This window comes from Agelaius tricolor, unplaced genomic scaffold (assembly GCF_023055355.1).
Source record: "Agelaius tricolor isolate 1412-34295 unplaced genomic scaffold, bAgeTri1.0.p SCAF_1, whole genome shotgun sequence".
In the NCBI taxonomy this organism is placed as follows: domain Eukaryota; kingdom Metazoa; phylum Chordata; class Aves; order Passeriformes; family Icteridae; genus Agelaius; species Agelaius tricolor.
Genome location: NW_027269261.1, coordinates 21206644 through 21225039, shown reverse-complemented (window position 1 = coordinate 21225039; position 18396 = coordinate 21206644). Strand labels below are relative to the sequence as shown.

The 18396-nt window shown below is 36.1% G+C and overlaps 1 protein-coding gene across 9 annotated transcripts in view; it reads right to left on the bottom strand.

The window, feature by feature from the left end:
- USH2A (usherin) overlaps positions 1–18396 on the bottom strand; it is a 373983-nt gene that overhangs the window by 196316 nt on the left and 159271 nt on the right. For all 9 annotated transcript variants that reach the window (XM_071426043.1, XM_071426058.1, XM_071426050.1 and 6 more), the window contains 2 exons: positions 16327–16440; positions 13849–14010 (listed from right to left, as the gene is read on the bottom strand). In XM_071426043.1, the coding sequence (XP_071282144.1) occupies positions 13849–14010; positions 16327–16440 (276 nt within the window). The remainder of the gene's footprint in view (positions 1–13848; positions 14011–16326; positions 16441–18396) is intronic.

The following is an 18396-nucleotide window of genomic DNA, read 5'->3' as shown; positions in this document are numbered from 1 at the left end:
TAAGATTTAAATGAAAATTTCCATTCATGAATGCTTCCAATCCATTCACTGTATTTCTTATTCCAGCTTAAATAGAGATGAGTTGCTAGTATAAATCATATGAACCATAATGTCTCAGTCAATGTTTAGCCCAAAAAGTGAAAAAGGAAAAAAGTGTGATTTGACCATTTTACCTCTGTAATACTTCAGTTTTATATTCACCACTGGAAAATATATTTGCAGTAGGCAAATACATTGCAAATTTGAAACTCAGATACCTGCGTCAATAAAAATGGAACTACTCTGGATTCACATTAGTATGACCAAGAACCCTTTGGCTCACCAGCAGAAGTACATCCTGTATTCCCAAGTAATTCCAATCTTGCTGCAGTGGGAGAAACAAAATTCAGACCTACCTAACATTTGGTGCTGAGATAATTGTATGAAGTGCCAGGCTGCCACTTTTACAACCCACGGAAGAGCACATGCGAACGTGCTGCTGCGGCGAGTAAGATGTGGTTATATATGAATATATGGTGAGCAACAGCAACTATTACTATCTGTTTTGTATAAATCAATAGTGCAGTCTCATCTGGAGCAGCATATATTACAGAGTGCAGAAATAAAGTCTGTCTGGAAAACAGCAGTGAGAGAGCAGAGACTTACAAACACTTTCTTAGGAAGAGAGGCTACAAAGAAACAACCTCAGAGAAGGAAACAAAGAAGACACACCAAAGAGGGGTATAGGATAGTAAGTACTACATAGAAAAGCAATTAGGATGCTCTGTTCCCTTGAATTCCCTTTCAATAATAGAAGGGGGGTACATGGAGGAAGGGAAGAAAAAGCTCTTGCAATAAATTCAGAAAGTGGAATTTTCAGAGACACTCACCCCACCTAAAATTGTGGCACATCTAGTACTGCTGACAAGATGATTCAAAGTTATCTTTATAAATCAAACTTGAGGGGAGAAAAATTAAGTATCAATATAATATTTTTTAAATTACTTACATAAGCATCACTATAATTTGCAAATCTGTCCAACATTCCTGCAAGATTTCTATACTTTTCTTTCTGAATCTGAAACAACTCTTTAACACTGTATTTATTTAAGTTTTTTTCTGCCAAGCAAAGAAAAAGAGGGATGGGATCAAAGAAATTAATTTCCAAAATAAATATTTTGACAAAACGTAGACAATTTTATTTCTATATTTTTCTCACTATAATTTAATATGCATACTAAATTACAAAATACCATTTCAATGCCAAAAAATTGTCTTAATCAACAAAAGCCAATTCACTAAACAAGCAGAAGCTTGAGAAAGCACACTCAACACTAGAAATTGGAACCTAAACAATAAACCTACAACAAGGGCTCTTTGTAGTGCCATCAACTAACTACAGGTTGATTAAATTAAGGATTTATAGGTTGTGAGTTTTCTATTTAGCAACATCTGCATTTTACATGCATGATGAGTAACTTTTTTCACCATTTTGTACAGACCCAGGCATGTGAGATGATTAGGGAACAATTCTCACCATCCAGGCAAGCTATCATGTGATTTAAGAGTTTCTGTAGAAGAGATAGTATCACCTTCCTAGGACCAGAACAGCTCTGTACTCCTGAATTATAGTCAGAGGATAAAGGAGTTTGCCAAAACATTACTGGAGTGCTGGAACAAGGATAGTGGGAGGACTCAGCTTCTGAGCACTGCTCCTAAACAAGACAATTTATAGCAAGTTAAATCTGTTGCAAGACTACAAAAGCTGAGCTAGTTTTCTGCTGACCACAAAATAAGCAGCACAGTAAAATACACTGTATTTCTATCTGCTCTTCTCTCTCCTTACTAGAACAAGCAGCCCAAGCTGCAGAGTTGTTAATATGGTCAACATGTGGTTGGGCAAAATTATTTAGATCCCTTATATTTTTTTGTTTTGGGTTGTTTGGGTTTTTTTTTTTGTTGTAGTTGGTTTTGGGTTTTTTATTTTGTTTCATTTAATTTCATATTTACTTTCAAAACACACATGAAAACAAAGGGAAAGAAAAGAAAAGCCCAAAGTTTTTTTCAACTTGACATGTTGCACTACCCAGTTATGGCATGCAGTGTCAGTAATGCCATCAGATAACATAACTGCCACAATCTGATGTGATGCATTAAACTGGGATTACCAGAATAAATCATGTTTGTGGGTGCACAGATCACAGGTGGTGCAGTCAGCTGCTCTGTATTATGGCATATCTATAGGATGTGCAGATTAGGATATAATGTCCAGAAGCTTGCTCTCATTTGTGAAGTGCTTTGCAACCATAAGTCAATAGTAAGGAGCCACAAAACAGTTATAATGGCATAAACCATCATCAGGGAAAAATACAAATCGATCAGTGCCAGCAATATAAAAGGAAGAGCTTGCATCTGTCCCCAGTCTCATAAATTCAATGGTTGTTGCAGGTTTTTCCTCTGTCCCACATGTACTTTATTAACAGTAACTATCATAAATAATAATAATGCAGAGTAGTTTATTTCAAGATGAATGCTCTTCTTATTATCTGTTGATCCTATACGTTATTTCTTACATTATGTCTGTGCTCCTCCTGTTAATGGGAGGGGAGAGCTAGCTAAATTTATTGCTTGAAGTTTATGCCTTTTAATTGGCAACAGGGTGTTATGCCCAGAAAGTTGTCTATGTAGGCTCATTGAAATATCTGCATACCTTAACCAGCATGTTAAGCCCCTACAAAGGAGGCATAGAATTTACATTCTACTGCGTGCTATAAATAAGTAATAAGAACAGATAAGAATTATGCATTTACGCCTACTAGTGAGAGTGAGATGCATAATTCACTAGTGGCAAACCCTTAAGAGGCCTTTGTATTTCACTCCACCCCTCTCCCTGCTCCAGTCTTGCCTGTGTAGAACCCACTACATTGTTTAGTTCTGCTGTTTCACAACTTTAATTTTTCTTTTTCAGGATAGGTTGTTTAGGTTTGTTTAGCTTTTATAATTACTACTTCTTTCTCACAGGAGAACAACTGACACTATGTTAATAGTCAGTGCTGGGTATATACCACATTATGCTATATTATTGGTATTATCTTTATGAGTTTTCTTGTGAAACTCAGGGACACAACTAAGATAACACATGACTTGTAACTGAAACTTTCTGTGCTTCCCTAGCACTGTCAGTTGGAGCAGGTCCAAACCAGGGCCACCAAGATGATTAGTGGGATGGAGCACCTCATTAATGAGCAAGGGCTAAGAGAATTGAGATTGTTCAGCCTGAAAAGAGAAGGATTTGGAGTGATCTAATTGAAGCCTTCCAGTACCTGAAGGAAGCCTGCAGAAAGACAAAGAGCATATAGTGACAAGGGGGAATGGATTCAAACTGGAAGAGAGACAGTTTAGATTAGATTTTTACAAGGAAGTTCTTTACTCTGAGGGTGGTTGAGGCACTAGAACAGGCACCAGAGAAGCTGTGGCTGCTCCCTCCCTGGGAGTGTTCAAGGACAGGCTGGATGGGCAAGCTGGTCCAGTGGAAGGTGTTCCTGCACATGGCAGGGGGCTCGAGCAAGATGATCTTAAAAGTCCCTTCCCACTTGGGCCATCCTATGATTCGCAGTTAACCTGACACACTGCTGCTCTAGCAGGACCTCCTAGAGGAACAGACTAATCTCTATGTCGATTCACATCCTCAGCTTTTCTGCTGAAGCCTGACAGTACCTGTTGTGACCACAATTTGTAAGATAGTGCATGAAGGCCACAGATTTTGCCAAAACTGTGGCTTTCTTACCTCCAGTTCTGTAGAACTGTAGCAGTTCTACCTCCAAAAACTGTTACCTGGTGACAAGGTGTAGAAACAAAGATCTATTTCAGTCTAGCTGCTTTACTGTTTATTGGTTCTCTGGCTGCGGCACTACAATTGTGATTCAGGTAACTTCCAAAGAAGCATCACTAAGGACAGGCTCTTTAATGAAGAAGTTTCCTTGTAATTTCTCTCAGCTGTTTTGAATGTAGACTATTTATCTACTTGGATTTTTCCTTTTTCCTGCATGCAAATATTTTAAATTATTTTCTACCTCTATTTACCATTTGTTTATTTTGCCTTGATCTCTGCTACACAACTTCTTTTCATATTTAAGCCAAGACTTGTACCTCTTTTTAATGTTAACATTTCTAATTTATTAATCTTTTTTATTTATTCAGTGTATCTCACTTTGGTTTTAGTTTTACTTGACAAGCTTTCTCTGCAATTTTCTCTGCCTGTAAACATAGGAGAAAGACTTAAATTGCACATGTATTTTAATTCCCAGCACAATTTAACAGCTTAAAAATTGTTATGTGACATTGCAACAATGATATTAAATCCCAAGAGTCATACCTCTAAACATTCAAAACACATTAGTTGAAATGTTTAATCTAACATCCTTGAGCTGATGAAAAGGCTAGCATGCCAGCTCATGATATTTAAAAATGCTTGTCAATTGGATTCAATTTTTGTTCCTTGATCAGAACAAAAATTACTAGTATTATTAAAATTAAGTGATCATAAATAGCTCCAACGTTGAAGTTAATATGAAATTCAGCATTCAAAAGGAAGCTATTGACATAGAGCATAATGAGTAACTTTTCATTATTGATAATTTCCTTAATTTTCAGCATTTCTCCTAGAATAGACAGAAAATGTCACTTATACATCCTTTGTGTGAACTCCCCCTGTCTAGCCAATGATCCTGGATAGGTGGGACACAAGGATCCAGAATGTCCTAATAAACCAGATTCTCTGGTCGCCTCTGAACAACCTTATGTAGCCATAAACATATCCAAACATACAAAAAAACCAAAGAAATCAAGATATGTAGACTGTAGACATGATTTAAATGTATCTCTGTAGTCATGGAACCTTGCATGTCCAAAGCAGCCAACACAGAAATAACAATGTTTATCACCCACCTTTCTATCCGTGTTAGGACCACGAGTCTCAGCCTTACTTAAAGCACACTAATCTGATGTTCTTCTTACATGTTTAGCTTTATGTTCACTTGAATATTTTTTCCCAATAGGTAATTTCCTGGTAACCCCTCCCTTTAATGTGTCACTCTATTTATACAATAAAACCCATGGAAATGAAAGAAAGAAAAAAAAAGAAAATCCCCAGGAGTTTTCAGAATCCAACTACAATCTATGTAAAATGCTTCAATCAGAAATAAATCCTCATAAAAGACATATTCCATGGAAAACTAGTGAAAAGCATGATGGAGTTCAGTTCTGGCTAAAAAAGGCTATTAAGCTTTATGTAAACAATTTAAGCAATCAGTGTAGAAGCCTAAATTACGTTGCCAGCAGTGGTAACAGGAAAGGAAGTATCCTAGAATGCCTCCCATGGTTCTGGGGACAAGATCCTTTCCTTTCATATGTTTCCACATAACTTAAGAGGAGATATTGAAAATACATGAATACTCTAATTGTACAAACCACCAAATATTTTTGAAATCAAACTTAAAACCATTTTATGGTCTGATAACACACAGTCTTGTATTGTTCACACACAAGGCAAGACTCATGCAAGATGAAAAAACACTCAGAAAAGTCCGTACTTACATTAACTGGTGAAGTATTTTATAAATGGAAATTCTAAGGAAGTTTCTCAGACCCACTGAAATTATAATTCTGAAACACATGCAAAAATCCAGGATTGCACTTTTCATAAATTTGTCTCCTTACAGCTTTCTGTTTTTTTCAATAAAATTGTGCCGAAAATATTTCAGTAATGGTAAATGACTCAATGCCCTCATGGTCACAGATTTAGTAAAAGCAAAGGAAAGGGGAAACCCACCTAGAAGTGCTGCTGTGGTGTTACCTGCCTGTACATTGTCATAATTTATCAATATTCCAAGGTTAAAGGAATATTGGGATATACCAGGTATAGAGAGAATAGTCTGTGTCTAGCACTAGCCAAAGAATACATGTACTGCTCTGTGGAATTATCACAGCTGATAAACCAACACACTTTGTAATGCAGAAGCATGGAATAAAATATCTATTTCAAATTAAATATTCATCAACTGTTTAGCAGTTTAGGAGACCAAATATTCCTAAATTAATAAGGAGAACTATGAGTATCTTTTCCAGGGCATAAGGAAAAGTTCAGATACAAGTTTCACTATGCAGCTGGAAATACCAAAGAGGCTGGCCCACTCTATCCAAGCCTATTAAGTTATGGCTAAGTGAGGTGTGTCCTTATAAATGGATACCTAGAGATTCAAGCAGAAGCAGCAAGTTTGGGTTTAGTCCATCTGTGCAAGAAGTCTCCTATCTTCATTTACCTGAGTCTAGCATTACCTGAAACTGAGCATAAATCATTCACCAAGTATCTCAGAATGATTTTGGCAAAACAAAAAAAAAATCTTTTAGAAAAGGGAAGATGCTTTTCCTGATCTATCAATATATTATTACTAATTGCAACACAAAACCTTGCACAGTTTCTGATGTTTTCTAAAGCACTTAATTAAATTGTGACTGGATGAAAGCTTATGTGTCCATTTTATCAGAATGAACAGAAGCCACCATTTTGTTTTACCAGCTTCAGGCAAACCATAATTACCAAGCATACTGCTAAAAATAAGATCCCACAAAACGTACTTCATGCTATGAGCACAACATGGCCAAGAAAGCATGTCCTAGTTCTTGCAAATCTTAAAGAGTTCTCATTATATTTAGTAACAAAGCTATTCACCATGAGACAACAGCTCACAAAGACAAACTATAACACTTGAGGTGAAGCTCTCACTGATTAAAGATAAAATGCAGAGAAATAGATTAGCCCTTCAGAAAATCCAAGAGCAAAGCAGACAAGATTTGGCCAGTTAACCCAAGAGAGGTTCACATACACAATGTTACAAGAACTTGATCTCAGAAAGTAGCAAAATAAGAATTTGCTATCTAACTGCAAAGAGGGTATCTTGGAGAAGACCTACAAATCCACATGCCAGTGCAGAACACCTACAAGACAATTATATGTGGACATTAAGAAGTAAGCTCTGCTGATGGATTTTAAAAAAAGAAAAAGCGCTGTTAAGGCTGTAAATTCACATTTTACAAATTGAACTCAATGAACTCTTCATTTAAATGTGTCCTTCTCAGTAGACACTGTCTTCTGAAGATATGTCAGCATCTTTAAATCTGCTTACCAATCTAGATATTGAAGGAGAAAATACAGAACAAAAAGCTTACAGATGCCTAATTCTGACAAATATTTTGAAGTAATATTACAGAAAAAAATAATCTGTGAGTTTTACATTTTTAGGGGCTTAATTTCTTATCATGGAATTTAGACAAGGCAGGAAATCAATGCTTTTCTTCTCTTTGTTTAGAAAACAGAGCCCATAGCCAAAATAATTCTTATGTGCCAGAAGGGAAAGGATAGAATAAACACTCTCCCTGTTCTATAGCTATTAGCTCTGGAGAAGCTATTTTGCTCCAGTTCACTTTGGTACATGCAGAAGATTGGAAGGTCCCAATCACTCTCATTTTATAATTAGTGTTGCATTTTAATTTTTAGAAAGTGGTACTCAAGTAACCTGAGAGCTCAGCAATTCCAGCAGGGTTAGCGTGAGCTCTCTCCTGGCTTGCTGTGTTACCCAAATCTGATCAAAGGACAAGGACTCCAGAAGCTTGTCCAGCTGTGGTTTTATAATGACACCATTAGGTTTTGCTCTATAATCAAGGTCCCTAAAAGTCTGTGTAGCTTCAGGCTTAATATCTGCGACAAGGTTAACTGAAATCTGCAGCAAGGATAACTACTTTAGCAGATTGTATCAGCAGGAAATATTTAAACACTATTTAAAAGGATTTTAAATAAGCAGATTTTATTTAACACTGCACTAATGCACTGCAATAGAAAATGATACAACAGAGCTGCTACAAATAAACATAATGCTTTTACCCTTCCCCTGCCTCCCTCCCCTCTAAATTCCCCAGATGTGTATTATTAAGTCCAACGAGTGCACCAGATCTCTGTCTGCGTTTGAAATACCGGAACGCCAGGCTCAGACAGCCCATTTGCCCTTTGGTTTTGTGCCTGCTGAATCTGCATTCTGGGGCTGTGGAATTAATTACCACGGCACCGGTCACCGGCAATGTCAGTGTTGCCACTTCAGGTGTATCAAATGCGCCTCCTTACAGCCCTAGAACTTTCAGTGGAAGGCAGCTTCTCCTGTCAGGCTGGCGTACCCTGCCCTCTAGTGCCAGGTGCACCTCTACATGTCCACTTAAATGCATGGGCCAGGGCCAGAATAAAGCCTGGAGCAGCAGGCATTCTTCATAAGCCATCCTGTATGACTTACCAGCTGCATATGTTGGCCTGGCACTGTTGCACAGTAGCACAAGACCCTAAAATAAGGGTGAGACACTGGGCCATGTCTCACTGGGTCATGTGCAAGATGTTTCAGATAACCAATTCTAACTGCAAAGAAGTGAAGACTGACTTTTATTGTCCACCATGGTGCTAAAGAAGTCTTTTTCACAAAAAAAAAATGAGGAATTGTGACATTGAGGGTTATAATATCTATAAATCTAGCACTAACATTGTATTTGATAGCAAACAACTCTTTCAAAAACCTGTAGTGAAAGAACAGACTACATTTAGTATTGTAAGTATTTCGCTGCCACCTGGAAGATGGAAAATAAACTCATACCAGAGGACTACAGAATCTCTCTATTGTTTGTCCTTTAAGGCAAAAGTTGCCTGTCATCCTTGAGCAGGACCTAAAACAAAGGAAGGCAAATCCTTAGGTTTAGAAACTGTTGTTCTTAAACATGGCTATAGCAGAAAATTGTCAAAAGTAACCAAAAGAACCCCCTAAAAATAAGACAAGGATTTTCTTCTGAGTGGTTCAGCCTCTTGCAGTGATACATCTTACTGCAATTATCTTCTACATGCAACTCTGTGGATTTTCTTGCTCAAATTGTTTCACTTAGCAATCAGTGCAATACTGATATTATGATGGATTCTGCTTTTATTATCATGACTTCTAATTTAAAACAAGCAGTAGCATTCCTGGGGTATGAAGGATCAAAAACTTGGCCAATTTTTCTGTAAAATGTAGTCATTTCACATGGCTGTGCATGATGTGTACTGTAATCACTACTGCTTTAGAGCAACATAAAATATACAGGTACTAATTTGGGATTCTCCCTTTTTTTTAAGTTCAAATACGTTAAGCCCTGATTGAACAGATGTCAAACATCTGTCTCTTCCTCGCAATAAAACAAGGCTGCCATTCTAACCTGGTTTTGTGACATCAGCCTTTCCACACTCAGGTCAAATAACAATTTGAATAAGCTAAAACTTAGTTCATGCTCTCAGAAAAAAAAAAAAATGTGAAGACAGCTCTTCCTCACCTTGTCCAAGGCTCTTCTTAATATTTTGCCCACAAACCTGGTACAAAGTACTCTGTCACATTTTTTTATAAACTCTTGGACATGCAATTTAGGATAACTCTGTACTCATTTAACTCAGTTAAGGGTCTGCCCTTGTAACATAGGTGACATGATTTCTTTCCTGAAAAACTCGAAACACTTCTTTCAGCTTGGCAGAGAAAAATAAGTTTCATACAGCTGAGTCTTAATAAGAAAATCTTCCTTTTAAAGATTCATGATGAGAACCATTAGATTCTGCTAGGAAAATTATATGAACACAATTTGTTAACATTGTCAAGTACCTAGTGCTGCAGAAAATGCAGATATACATCCTCAATGCCAAGCTCAGAGCAAAGATAGATCCATATTGTTTGTCTTGTTTGTTTTCTAATGTATCCACAAAGTCATTTCCCTTTGTAAACATGTTAGAAAATGAGCACCATTTCTCAGTCCATCTAATGTTCAGCTTTTAAGAACACAGGAACATTTTGCTCTAACCTTTTTTCTAAAGTTTCTTCACCTCAGTTAGGTTCCCCATCCACAAAAAAAACCCCAAAAAACAAACAAACAAACAAACACCCCCAAAAAAACCGCCCTCAAAACCCTGAGCACTTGGGTCACATCTGATCATCTCCGCTTATGCTATAACATTCTGCATTTATTAGATCACCCTTCTGTTGGTGGTATTGGCACCACCAGCTCAGACTGGCATACAATAGTCTACTACTTTTCAGGATAAAACCCACCCTATTGCCCTTCTAATCTAAGACAGGTAGAAAAATTCTGAGACTAAACAAAAGAGAAGACAGGAAGCGATACCTTGCATAAATTTTAAAATATCTTTAAAATAATTATATTAAGAATTCTTTATGCTTCAAAGTAGAAACTTTGGTTTTGGCTATGAATGTTTGAATGAAAAGAATATTTTCCTGTTGCCAGGGAAAACCAGCTCAGATTTTCCTAAAATCAAAAGCCTTTTTAAGATCAATACATTAAGAGCTCTGAAGATAACTGTACAAGCTTCTCCAGCTCCTCACAGCTTCTAATCTACAAAACACTTAGGTCTGACGGTCTGGGGAGCACAATCCTATTGCAACTACTCTTTGAGCTGCAGATTATGGTCTTGGCTACAGGAGCTTCTGCACTCACACACAGAGCAACTGAAAGCATAAATACAGGGGCATGGATTCACACAGCTGAAGTTCAACCTGCAATCTGGGACTATTTCTTCTGGGCTCATCCCTTGGAGAGATTAGGCTTTCACTGGAATATAGGATGTGAAATACAACCCAGATTGCATGAGCAAGTAGAACATACACCACATACAGCAAATGCATAAAGGTGGGAGGCAGAAAAATCACAGGCAGACAGTTAATACAGGTGTTGCAGCAGAGGGGCTGGCTCATTTCAGTATTTTATTACTCACAACACAGAAACCAAATTTGTCAATATGGGGGAAATATTTAAAGGCACTAATGGATGATGGATTCCTAATAGGTCTCCTTTTTCAATGTGGTAAAGTGTACATTTGCCATATGTGCTTTTAAAGGGTTTCCTTTTTAATTACAGCTCAGCCCCTAGAGGAAACAAACACTTGAATTTCCATGAAAATCAATGAGTATTTCAAGCCCTCAACAACTGTCAAGATCAGAAATTAATTTAACAATATATTTGCTATTATGGTGTTGAGAAAATATATCCCTCCTCAAGTTATGGATTGATTAGCCTAAACTGATTGCAATTTCCATGGTCTAAAATGAAAGTCAGTGAAGTACTAATTTTGAAACAGAATTTATATCTTCTTAAAAAGAAAGGTTTAGAAAACCATCATATTTCCATAGATACAGCACTTCAAAAACACAGAAAGAATCTATGACTTTCTGGTACAGAAAGTCATATACTGGCCAGGAAGTAAGTCATAGTTCCTAAATGAGGAAAATTATTTTGGTGAGTCAATAATTTTTAGATATCAGAGACAATGAACTTTGTCTCTCTGTCTAGGGTCAATAGTATATTATGTTGTGGCAATAAGACACAAAAATCACTAGCACAAATACTGAAAACAAAAGGATAATTATATGGGAAAAGCCAAGACATATATAACATAATACTCCAAAACCAAAAGCTCCAACTTTTCACCATAAAACTGTAGCCCTTGGGGAAATAAAAACGAAGATTATGTTGTATCTGTTTTAAATCTAGCCTACAAAGTAGAAAATCTTGGGCTCTGAAAGGAAGCAAAATCAGGTCAAATTAAAGATACACGCAGATCTAAGCACGATCTTGAATAAGCTCGATTCACGAGGACTGGGATTTCTAGTGACCCAAATCCCAGCCTGCTGGCTCACATTGCTGCTTCTCCCTCAGGCAGAGGGAGAAATTGGCAGCTACAAAAAATGGACCCAAAGTAAACAGACTGATCTCCACACCATGTAGAAAAAACGGGTCTTGTGGTGTATAGCTTACAGTAACACGATCTGATCCAGCCTTCTCCTTTGAGTAAGTTAGGACTTTCTGCTTTCTTTAGATCCATGTCTTAGGTTGATTGAAATCAAAGTCATTAAATGCTCAACAGGATCAATAAAAATTTCTAGTAAAATATAAATAAATAATTTCTACATAAAAGCAACAAGAGCTTCTCTAGAAAACCTATGAACCAAATGAGATTTCGTCTGACTACTTCAGCTGAATGTATTCTAACATACCACTCAAGATTTAAGGGTAGAAGCCTTATGCTTTCTATATTTTTAAAGTATTACAAAAGTTACTGGACCATAATTTCTATCAATAAGCATTCATTTTGGCTAAAATTCAGACTGCAAGCAGACATGAATCTAAACCAACCAACATCATAGTGAACATTACCTCAAATGTTTTACATCACTTGCCCATTTATAATCAGGTTGCAGATGAACATTTTGGTTAAATTATGGACCTATGATGAAATTTCAGTAATGCTTTTAGTAAGATTGGAAGCACAACTATTTGCACTTCAAAAATTTTAAAAACAGTGCTATGATATGGCAATGAGAGATTAATGGAAATCTTGCAAAAAAAAGATAAATGGCACCACAAGAATACCAGAAAACTGGGGAGATGGGGGAGAAATTAATTGAACCTACACTTTTGATAAATATTTATTTTTTGCAGAAGAAAAATGCACACTAGTTTGAGCTGTCATTATGCTAACCTATATCCTATTTTTCATATTATTAGTAATACATAATGTGGTAGTTTATATTCAAAAATAAAACCAGAATGTATATACCTCATGTATTTATCCAGAAATACACTAAGGTTACTATGGTTACGAAAAATCCATTACCTTTGAATACAGAATGAAAAAGTTTGACTTAAAGTGTGCACTATTTATTATAGCGATCATCAACAGCCTTCAGGAGGTTCTCTAACTGGATTCATTTTTCAGTGTCAAATCTGACCCACCACACCAGTACCTTATGGCCTGTGCAAGGCAAAGAAATTTGAACTATATGAATTTTTAAATATGTTTTATACTGACTCAAGATGCAGAAATGGCTTTGAATTTTAAGGCCTTACATTAAAAAGAAAGTAGGGCCATGGTACCCTTTTCCCCCCAAGTTGTCCAATATGAAATGCTTTATTTTCTCTTGTACCTACCAAGATATACAAATTCTGATGGGTCCACAATAGTGCTTATGCTGTGGCATGGCACTTCTAGCTCTGTGTTTTCTTTTTTGTCTTTTTGGTTGTTTTTTTTTTTGTTTGTTTGGTTTCTTTTGTTACTGTTGTTGTTGGGAGTTTTTCTTGTTTCAGTTTGGTTTTTTATTATTATTTTTGTTGTTGCTATTTGCATAATGCCTGAACAAGTAATCTGGATAATTCATTAAATTACACCAATTACATTAAAATAGAAAGTCAGATTACCATGCTTCACTGTATTGTCAAATAATGGGCACTTAACTTCAGTGCAACAGTTTAAGAGTATTGATATAATTTGGCTATTGGCCAAATTATATGGCACAACTATTATCAAAAGAAAACAGATTATTTGTTTATATTTTTAATAAATGAATTAGGGGCTCTTCAGGTAAGCAATGAAGTATCTCTCTAATTAAGAATATTTAGGGAAGGCAGTAAGAAAAACTATTAAACCTGTATATAATTTCTTCAACAGCTGGCAGTTTACTTGCTTTGAGAGCTGGATGGTATGAGATCAAAATGTTATAAAACCATTAAAAACATGACTCAGATCCTGTGAAAGAGGCACAAGATTTAGCTACACCATCCATGGCAGTGTTAATTTTTCTAAGTCCCAACAAAGAGTAAGATGCTTTAAAATATTAAACCCATCAGGGTTTAAAGTGCATCCAGCCAATTTCAGAATTATTTTTCTCTCCTCTGAAATAAGGTATCAATCATACAATTGTTCATTGCAACCATGACACCCATCTGACATGCTAGCAGAGAACTCACCTTTTACAACATACTTAGTTCCATTTCCAGAGTAAATTGGTGTCCCATTCATATATAAAGTATATTTTGTAATAATACCATTTGTTATTTTGGGTGGACTCCAACTCATCAGCAGGAAGGTGGGAAAGGATATTGCTGTAGGTGATTGCACATCTTCAGGGGCTGGTGAAAAAATGCATAAAGTTACACTATATTGTCTTTCCACAAATAATAAAGAATTTCAATGAGAAGCTACTACCAGAATGATTTTTGGTAAAGCTGAAATTTCAGAGAAGATTTTATATCTGCAACACACCAGAATTTTGAGAAATCTCCTATATTATGTGAGGATTTCTAGCCAAACAGAAACCTCTATGAAAGACAGCAATATACTCCTTGGTTTAAGGAGAATAATTATGCTGGTATAAGTTTATCTTTCCAACTTGGTAACACTGATCAAGGTGAGAGGTACAGGATTTAGTGCAGTCCTTTTTTTAATACAAATTATTTTCTCTTCTTTCATGGTTTTTATTCCTAACTATGAAGTGATCATTCTAACCACCAATGCAGGTGATGTGTTCTTAGGCACTACCCCTTGTTTCAAACTTTTTATATTTCAATACACTTAATAATGTTTGTTTAATGTACATTTTACATATATAATATACTGGAATTGGCAATGGATAATAATTTAAGAGTCAAGTTATTTCACTGTTCCAGTGAGTTATACATTAGAAGCCCAAGGAATCCCAGTGAATATCGCAAGGGGAGCAGAGCTGAGGCCTTAGTCTGGGAGAAATATCTTGTAATTTACAAGCTCTGTACTAGCAATTTAAAACAATAACTAGCAGTGCCTGGCAATGTGAAAACAATATAAAGTAATGAATGTTTCAATAGGGAAACAGGGATAGCTGGAGGGTGTGATATGGTGTCTGTCTTTTGTATCACCAATTTATTGTTACTAAGAGCATGCAACAAGAGAGTCCAAAAATAGAAATTCCACACATTGACTTTTTGTTCAATTCTTCTGAGGGATAAAACACATGTTCCCCATGGCTTTATTCAATCTCTGGGGGAAAAAAAATCTACTCTTGCCTAAACCATTCCATTATGACAGGTAAGGATTTTTGCTTTATTCACTAAGCTAAGAAAAACGATATAAACAATTTATTTTTAATTGCTATGCCACAGCAGAAAGAAATACACAAATACTGAAATAATGTGTTTCATGTTTATATCACAGGGTCCATTAAATATTTGGCTGTCAGAGGCTGCACCCTTTCATGGACAATGCCACCAGACAATCTCAGTTTATCTTGAGCATCCAAGAGGCAATAACTGGATTTTGGTTTGATTGGTGCTGCTGGCAATTACTGACATGGTCACAACAAAACTCTGTTCTAGTGCAATCTTCAGCACTCTCCTCATCACAGCAACACCTTGCATAACAACCTGCCTTGGCAGCAGTTAAACACTTCAACATCCTTTAATTATTATGGCTATAATTCACATGACTTCATGCCAAAATTTTACTTTCTTTATTGGTACTGTATTACAACCCAGTTTACATGAGAAGATAAAACAAAGAACTGTGAGAGGGAGGGAATTTTGAAAACTACTTTGCATCATGGAAGATTAACTACTGTCCAATAAATACATGTCAAAATCTTCATTATTCTACTAGTGTAGATTTGGAGTAACTGATTATTTTAACTGGATTAATATGGCTTTAGGATGACAGAACCAGGAGATGTGAACTTTACATTTCATTGAGAATAAAGTTAGATATGTCACTGATATTTTTGGGGCATTTGTTCTAGTAATTGATGTGCAATACATATCAGCCTAGGCTCTAAAGTCAGAACTGAAAGCATTTTTTCTTTCTTTGTGCCCTAGCTCTTAATGTAAGCATAGGATGCCTTAATTTACACTCACAACCTTTAAGATTGAGCACAACAACACGTAAAAGTGTTTAGGAAAAAAAGGAAAAATCTGAACAGCAATTAATAAATAACTCAATTGACATTTGGCAGTTTCATCACACTGACATAATTGTTGCCTATTGCTGGTGTTTAGTGGTTAAAAGAAACCATGGAAATCAACCATTTGATTCTCAATTTCATACTGTGCCATACAATCAATTCTTTTTAGTCAGACTGTCTCTAGATTTACTTCTGAGCCATAGTAAAATGAGGAAGCTTTCATTAATCTTTCAGATGCTTCATATTAATGACAAGGCTCTTGCATGAACAATGTAACAGCAATTAAAAAGCCCATTAATCTGCATTACAGCTATTAAAGATGCATGTCATTAAAGGGTATGGAGTTTGATTCATTTTCGCACCCCCCAAAAAATGGAGCAATTATGGTCTGGCAATGCACTTTGTCATCAAATTAGGTTGGGGTTTTCCAGCAAATGGCTTTGCAGCGTTTAGCTCTTCTCCTGTTTTATTATTCATGACTGAAATGTGGAAGTCAAGACCTTTGAAATTACTTTACCTTCTTGTGGAGTGGAGATGTTCAATGCATGCAAGCTCTCAGTACAGCCAGCCAAAGTGCAAGCAGTTAGGGTTACAGCATAGTTTGTGAAGGGATGCAAGCCCCTCAATATGCCTGCAATACAAGCAAACAAGGTGTTATGCATGTACGGTGTACAGACTGACTGTATGCAGACACATGCAGAGGGAAAACAAACTTTTGTATTATGGGCTCCCACTGTTACAGGTGGAAAAGAAAAATCATTTAAAGGTTTCATTGCTACTATCCATGACTTAAATTTTGCAAAATAATTTAAGAGCAAATTATATTTTATTCTATATTCAGTACTAAATATGGACCTGTGTTTCTTTAGTCATGCTCACTGAAACAGATACTACTTCAAAACAGAGGTGTATATTTTAACGTGACAATGAAGGAGTTTTTTCCTTAATCTATGTCTCAAAATTTTTTCAGTTATTAATCTTATTTTTCCAAGGATTTTTCATTGTCTCCCAGAACAAGTTTTTTTTAATGAGTCTTCTCCAACAATGTCCCTATTCATCCATAAATTGAAATGTATTTTTTATGAAACATCACACTTTTCTTCCATTCAGTAGCAGCATACCGACCATACATTTGCTATGCTAACAACAGTAACATAATTCAGGTGACACAGCACCCAAGGGTTGACAAGAATAAAAGATCTGGGGCTTTATTCTATTTCAGGTCCTGCTTATGCTAGTGAAGAGAAGTTACTAAATTCTCACATATCAATCAGCTCCATGTAACAAATAATAATCACTGCTTACCACTTCAGGAAGTTTTGCAACATTTTGAACTATCATATACAGAAGGATTACAAGGGAAAAAAATTTAGTTTAGAGTCTTTTTAAGAAACATCAGCAGTTCCCACTTCAAAGTCCAACAACAAAGTAATATAAAATCTAAATACAGAAGTAATTAAAAGAAGGCCAATCCATGCCAAGTTTTATTTCAAACCATGTTCTCACCTCGACTGTCACAGCTCTGGTAAAATCAATGTGGTGTTTCATTAAGAAAATAAAATTTATAGTAAACTGTAATATTTCAAAACTGCCCAACACTGGGATTATGCAAATCAGTTTAAAAAACAATAGCACATCAAAGAACTGCAATTTGTGGCCAATTGTCCTACGGTAGAAGAAGTCTGAAAATCCCCTCAGCATTACATGTGCACAAACAGGTAAACAAAATTAATCCTTATTACTTATTGCTCTTCACTGGGTTACTACACTAACAGAATGCAACATAACTGCGTTTCATTAAAAAAATATTTTTTCCCCTCATAAGGCCTTTATAATCACAAAAAGGCCATAGAGAATTTTATGTTAACAGCTACTACAGCACAAATTATTATTTTCTGAGTAGAACCATCAGTCTGTACTAGTTTATATTGTGTTTAGTAAAAGGTGTGTTCACATGGAAAATATGAGATTAGCTTTCACTGAATTAGTAACATTTATGCTTTTTCTTGCAATCAATCAAAAATTTCAAAGGTTGGAATAGAAATGATCTTTCTATTTGAATTCTCTGGGGTGCACTTCTACTCATACAAATAGAGAGATATTCAGAAGTAATCACTTTTACATCAGAGTATTGTTAAAATAAAACCAGTTGACCAGCATCTGCTTGCTCTGATTGCAGTTTTGATTTTGCAAATCCCCAGTGAACAGTGGAGAGCTGTGCTGACATCCAATCTAAGTGTGACAGAAGAGAAAAATGCTCTGTTGGTCACCACCACAGAAATGTCTCTGTAATCTTCCTGTGATGGACAGAGAACATTTTTAAGAACCATCAAAAAGATAGAAAATAGGAAATAATGTTTTCATAGACTGCTCTGAGCTGAAAGGGACCATAAATATCATCTGGTTCCAGCCCCCTTCTATGGGCAGGGACACTTCCCACTAGACCAGGTTACTCAGAGTCCCATTCAGCCTGACCTTGAACACTTCCAGGGATGGGACATCCACAACTTCTCTGAGCAACCTGTGCCACTGCCTCACCATGCCCACAGTAACAAATTTCTTCCCAATATCTAATCTAAATCTAAAC